Source organism: Camarhynchus parvulus, chromosome 10, assembly GCF_901933205.1.
Source record: "Camarhynchus parvulus chromosome 10, STF_HiC, whole genome shotgun sequence".
NCBI lineage: Eukaryota > Metazoa > Chordata > Aves > Passeriformes > Thraupidae > Camarhynchus > Camarhynchus parvulus.
Window position 1 is genome coordinate 12,190,803 of NC_044580.1, and position 6,650 is coordinate 12,197,452.

General features: G+C 46.1%; 1 protein-coding gene across 1 annotated transcript; it reads left to right on the plus strand.

The window, feature by feature from the left end:
- Nucleotides 1-395: 395 nt before the first annotated feature.
- Nucleotides 396-5,721, plus strand: CTXND1 (cortexin domain containing 1). The gene is made up of 2 exons (XM_030954901.1): nt 396-482; nt 5,464-5,721. Exon 2 carries the CDS (start codon nt 5,518-5,520, stop codon nt 5,695-5,697), a length of 180 nt encoding a protein of 59 aa, XP_030810761.1. The 5' UTR covers nt 396-482; nt 5,464-5,517; the 3' UTR covers nt 5,698-5,721.
- The last annotated feature ends 929 nt before the right edge of the window (nt 5,722-6,650 follow it).

The window sequence follows — 6,650 nt, forward strand, 5'->3', positions numbered from 1 at the left end:
TTAAACAAACCATCCAAGGCCTAAATAAATATTCAGACTCCTGAGCAGGATCAATTCAAACCCGGCTGATCTTTCACTGTGATTTAAAAATAAGATTTTCTGCTTGTTTAATAAGAAATATTGATATGACCTCAGGCTTGAACATTGCTTTTCCTCTCACAAATGCTCTTGCAGGGAATGTGTGACAATGAATCCATGCTGGGCACGAGCGGCTCGGGCTGGCTCTGGAGCTGTTCCCAAGAACGAGTCTGTCCCGCCCCCATCCCATGAGGAGCAATTGTCAATTATTCTTTTTTTCCAGAGCACCCCGGTGAGAGCTGCTTCTGCTTCCAGGTCTGGCTGGAGGTGAAGCTGAGCAGAGCCTGGACGCCGCTCAAGCGCCACTGACCGAGAGAACTTTTAAAATATGACTGCAGGGAGGATTTCATCTCCACAATGCTGCCGTGCTGGGATGTGACAGGCTTCCTGCCCAGGTCTGGAAGGTATGGATCTGCTTCATACATGGAATCTTATCATTTCCCTTCCCTTCCCTTCCCTTCCCCTCTGCTGTTTTGGGAAAGGAGTATAGAAGAAAAAAAAATTATTAGAAAACCAACAAACCAAAACCAGACACTGTTTTGAAATCAATCCTAATGGTTGCGATGAGTTGAAACATGATTAACCAGCATAGGAACCAGCTCTCTGCAATGTATGTGGTTCATTATTAGTTTATATTTAAAGTGGCAGTGCCAAGATTGTCAGCTCAGCAAAAAAAAAAACAACCCAAAAACATGTATTTTAAAGTATCTTACATAGGTAGGGCTGATTGCAAAATTCAGGCACACTGATGAGCACGAATGTTACAGAGAGCCTGTAACAGAGCTGGAGCACTAAGGAGGATGCCAACACCCTGTATAAGGTCATCAAAATCAAATATAATCTCTCTTCTGTGGCAATCCCTCATGAAAAGGGCCCTGGGGAACAAAACAACCAGCAAAGACCAAATGCTCAGGATGGAGTCCTCAGTGAGGTGAAGGGTTCCTGACCCAGCTCCAGGGGCTGTCAGAACAGACACAGAAAAAAGCCAGGGGAGCAGGGCACACAACCTCGAGGATGCCAACCCCTCTGAAGGGACACAGCTGCTGCCTGCTGCTGGGCACAGAGCCACTCTTGGTGCTGAATTCCTCACCCAGCACAGCTCCATCCCTGGCTGAGCCTGCCTGGGGCACACACCAACTCCCAGAGAGGTCACAGGGGGAGAGACTGCACTGAAACACACAGGGGTTTACAGGAAGACGGATTCAGGATGGCTAAATTGCCAAGTTGGAACCAGGGATTGTTTCTTTGTTTAGACCTAATCACATTTTCAACAAATCTGAAGAATATTAAAAAATTTTACACAATTCTACAGCTTATTGCTGTCAAGCTGGGAAAAAATGTAATTTTCTACAATTCAGCTATTCAGAGAAAATTTGATCATTCAAGTGTGAAACTTTATAATTGTTTCTGCTGATATTTCCCCCCCCACACACACACAATGCTGTGAACATCAACCCTGCTAGCAAGCAAGAGCAAAACATCCAGCCAAGCAGTCTGTAGCTGGAGAGAGTGAGCTAATTTCAACAGCACTGATGGATTTCACACACCAGACCAAGAAAAACCGACTGCAAAACCCCTCTGCTCACCTGCACAGCACATCCCAGGGCTGGGATGGAGGGCAGGGGGGCAGGCAGAGCATCCAGCATGGAATTAGTTTGTTTCCTCCTGGGAGACCCTTCCACAGCCACTCCAGAGCTGGATGTACTGCTGGGCACCAGGGGAGTGAGGAAGGGCAGTGCAGGCACTGGCCAAGGAAGTGGGAATTAGACAGGAAAAGTTGTGCAGCTGTTACAGAGGTGGAGGAGCACAAGGAGCTGGCAGACAGCAGGACACATCAAGTCCATGGGATATTTGGGAGCTGGACTTTCCCAAGAGGAAACAGTCCTGGTGAACACATATGTTGAATTTGGGGATTATTTTGCATTTTTTGCATTTGTGAACACATCTACTTTTGCATTTGGGGACTGTCTCTTGCCTGATGTAGAACAGCAGTGAGTTCCAGCCACAATAAATTAACCTGGAGCCAGCTGTCCCAGGCACAGCCCCATTCCAGCACCTGCTCTGGAATCCCAGCTCTGCTCAGCCCCAAGGACTCCCGCCCTGCCAAGCCTGCTGGAGCGCAGGAACAGCATGGAACAGCACCAAGGGCCTGCTGGCACCAGCCTCCCATGGCTCACCTGAGCCCTTTGACAAGCCAGACCTGCAGAGGAGGCTCCGCTCTGACAGAGGCAGGGGAGCAGCCAAGCTGAGAGTGAGGACAGCCAAAGCCAGATCCAAGAAACACACTGGCCATCAGCAGTGACTGCATGCAGAACAGTGCTCAGCATCAAAACATTACTGAGTTTGTGGGGGGACCAGAAGGAGAGAAAATGTGATTTATACAACCTCGGGAATACAGCTTTTTTTTGAAAGAATATTTCTATTCCCACTGAAAATGTCTACTTTTGTCATAACAGATCAATATAAACCTGAAATCATTAGGTTCAAGCTGTCACTGTAATTTACTGTGCAAACCACAGCTCAGATGCCACAGCCTTTCACTCTGCTCCCTGGGTAAAGCCTGGCTATCCTTTCCAAAATGTGCTTTTCCCTTCCAACAGGAGAGAAAACATCCTCCAGGCACAGTCCTGAGGCAGAGGGATGCAGCACTTAAACCAGACTTCTATGAGATTGAGCGATGCCATTTTGAAGAGAAAGATCTCCAAGGGAATAGATCTCTACTTGAAACCTCTGATCATTTTCTGAGTAAATTATTCATCTTTCCAAAGAAAGTACATTTGAGGGAAAATGCAGTTTTCCCTCCAAGATCAGTACTGATGGAAATTACCAGGTAGTTCTGCTGTTCTGCAGGAGGTAACTTGGGGTGAAATGACCCCACACAGTACAACAGCCAGAATGTCAGAAGGGGAAAAAAAGTTAAAAATCACACCCATCCATGCTGGACCTTCACAAGAGCACTGCAGGAAAAGACTGGGATACATTAGCAGTTTTGATAACATTTTTTTTCTTTTGTATTCATAAAGTATTCATACTTAATACTCAGCTTTGCTGACAAACCTTTTTCTCATCAAATGAAGTTATAAACTGCAATGTAAGATCTCCTGGCTGGTGAAATAGAGTGGTAGCAGAGTCTCTGGGGAATATTAGACCTATGACCAGGCAAGGTGAGCGTTACAAGCCTGACCTCACTCCTCAGAGATTTCTTCATGAGCTCCTAAGGATGTGACTGGTAAATCCATGAGCTCATGAGATGTGTGCTTGGTTTCATTCACTTTGTGTCGTCAGCTTCTTTCATTTCCCTGGCTGTCACAGTAATTTCTGTGCTTTCAGGAAATTAAAAACAACCTGACATCCTTATGCTTAAAATAGGCTGAAGAGCCCAGATGATTTGTACTTGCCTTGTGGGATCTAGGAGGTTGTGAGGCTGCAAAACCACCTGAAAAGGAGCAAATTATGAGACGGGGGAGAAACTGTGAGCTTGTAAAAGAAAAGGTCTTCAGCTGACCCTGAGGAAGATTGGCAGGGCACAGGAGCTCAGGAGTCCCCGGGACACCCAGGGCAGCTGCAGGAGCAGAACTGCAGCCAGAGGTGAGGCACCACTGCACGAGCCCAGCCAGCAGCAGCAGCAGCTCACTGCAAACACAGCCAGGCAAACCTGGCTGTGGAATAAAAGCTGGGATTTCCTCCCTGTGTTAGTGTAGTAATAGGGAGCAGCTGGGCTGTTTGATATCCCAGTTTCACCAATTCCTCTCAATATCTTCTTGTTCCCATCTCTCCTCTGCAGTTAAAGCAAGGACTGCTCTCAGGTTGATGATTGCATTTGATGTGAATGATTTTGTTTTTTTGTTTGCTGTAAAAGCATATTCCATATTCCTGATCCTCTACACTGTAATCCCCAACACTTCTGCCTCCCACCTTGAACAAGAAAGGATGTCAGGAGAAGTTTCCCCATCCCTGGGCAGTGACTCAGTTCTGTGTAAGGTCAGCTCCTCTCCTTCAGCACAATTGTGCAAAGCAGTTTGTGTTATCAGCTGGTGAGCTGTCCAGAATCAAACTTTCAGAGGGATTCCATCCCTGCTGAACTCATTTTGGTTTTGGATTCAGGTGAGGAGGCCAGAGAGACCTTCAGCTATGCAGACATCTGCAGTGAATAAGATAATTCTTGTCCTAATCACATAATCACCTGTACCTCTCTGGTTGATAAAACATCCACTTAAAAATTATATTGCTCCTAAAAAAAATCTTCTATTGCCTGGAGAACCTTGAGTAGCAGAGATTAAAAGATTATGGAAAATAAGTATGCATAATTTTCACTTTGCTTTGTGCCAGTGAGAGACAGAGAATGTTTGGACAGAGAGGAAAATTGGAATAGAAACAGTCTGCTCTGCCATTTGTCTGATCTTTCACACTAGCAGAGGAATGGAAATATTTTTATGATTAGGAAATGCTGAGACAAGAACAGTGTCTGTGCCTCTTTTAGGAGATGATATTTCAAGCAAATAGTGCTCATTCACTATTGCCTCTCTTTTCTTTGTTAACATCTCTTTTTAGTGTCTAATATTTTAGCAAGAAGCGTTTGCGGGCTTAATTAAGGTGGAGATGAGGTTTCTTCTTACAGCTCTCATTCAGCTGAGCTACAACATTTCCACTGGGTTTAATTCCCTGCAAGAATTTAGTAGACCTGTAACAAGTCCCTGTGTCTGGTACTGTTGGAACCCAGCACATTGCTCTGACTGCCCTGGAGGACTCAGGACCCTAGCAAGGGGCTCAGAGACCTTGGCACGGAGTCAAAAACACCTGTGCCTTTGATTTTAGCCCATGGGAGCAATTATCAACTTTGTGTGAGGAGTTACAAGCAACAAGAGTTTGAATAGATTGATGGTGAATATATCACAGGGTGAAAAAGTAGAATTTTGGGGTTTTTAGAATGGGGGTTCAAGAGGCAAGATGGAGGAATCTGGGTGTGTCCTGTCCTTCTTCGCTTCCATCTTCTGTTGTGATGGTGGCACTTTTGGATTGGTTTAGAAGAGACAGGCTGTCTAACATAGGTGATAGGTATTGGAAAATTATTGTAAATAATGTACACATAGTTTTTAGTATAGAAAGATAGCACTGTCCCAAGGGCAGTCAGTGTGCCATGAACCAACGTGCTGGACAGATCTCAGCAGGTCAGAGAAAGAATGTTATAGATAAAAAATAATAAACAACCTTGAGAACGAGAGCCAAGGAATTCTGTCTTCTTCTTCAGTCTCAGGGCTGGGAAAAAGAGACTTTCCAACAGCTCGGGGTCACCTTGATGCCAGAGACCCCATCATGGTACAACCCCTGATTCTCCCCACACCCAGCAATCCCTCGCTCGTGCCTGACACCCTGTTTGTTTTGCAGGAGCTTGATGATGTTAGGAGCAAACTCCAAGCCGGATGAAGAGCGGCCCCAGCCATGGAGGTGCCCACCCCAGAGCCCGTGTACGTCGACGTGGACAAGGGACTGACGCTGGCCTGCTTCGTGTTCCTCTGCCTCTTCCTGATTGTCATGATCATCCGCTGTGCCAAAGTCATCATGGACCCCTACAGCGCCATCCCCACGTCCACGTGGGAGGAGCAGCACCTCGATGACTGACGGGGCTCCCAGGCAGAGCCATGGGGTGCTGTGCTCCTCGTCCCACCAACAGCCATTTCCAGATATGCAGGGCAAAGGCAATATCTCCAAGAGCACATCGTGTAAATTATTTCTGCTCAGCAGGTCAAGGTATCAGCAAGCCATTCTGGCAGCAGAGTTTACTACTATGCAGCAATTCTTATTTTACAGTTGTCATTTTAACTCAAGTAGCACAAGATTCTCCAGATTTTCTTAATATAACTCTTGGTCTAGCACAGTTTGTCCCACCCTCAATATCACCGACAAACCCAGGGTAACCATCAATGCCATGAAAAAGCAACAAGAGTATTCTGTCTTTCCTGGAAAATGATTGCTTCAAATATTGATTGCTTCCTCAGCCACTGTGGGTGCATTTTGGGAAAGGCCCAGGTTTCATATACCACAGCATCACTAAGTAGAAGTGCTGGAGTACCTCTGGCTAAGTAGAGTTATACAAGCAGGTTTATTCTTGCCTCACTTGGTTGTGCACTTGCACTCCCCACCCCCTGCAGCCATAATTCCAGTGACCAGGATGCTGAGGCATTCAGATTTAGGGGGTCCTGGACTGCTGTAGACCCCCACAGCACCACCTTGCTCTGTCCTAGTCACGTAAAAACCAGCCATTTCCTCTGTCATGGGCCCTTGGATTAGTCAGGCCACTGATTTTGAGCTTGGTAGGCACCAAAAATCCCTGGAGCAGAGCCTGGACACTGCTGGTGTCAACTACATAAAACCTGCTGTGATTTTCAAAGAGTGATTCCACATGCAATTTCACCCTTCTCTTGCTCCAGGTGTACTTCAGTGGGATGAGACAGGACTAGAATGACAAGGACAATAAGCAGAGAGACTTTTCTCCCAGCTTTGTCATTCAGACTCCTCAGCATAACATTTACAGTCACACACAATAATAAGCATTCTACCTCGGAGAAATTCAG

Coding starts and splice junctions, on each gene's coding strand:
- CTXND1 (XM_030954901.1), top strand. CDS start 5,518: ATGGAGGTGCCCACCCCAGAGCCCGTGTACGTCGACGTGGACAAGGGA.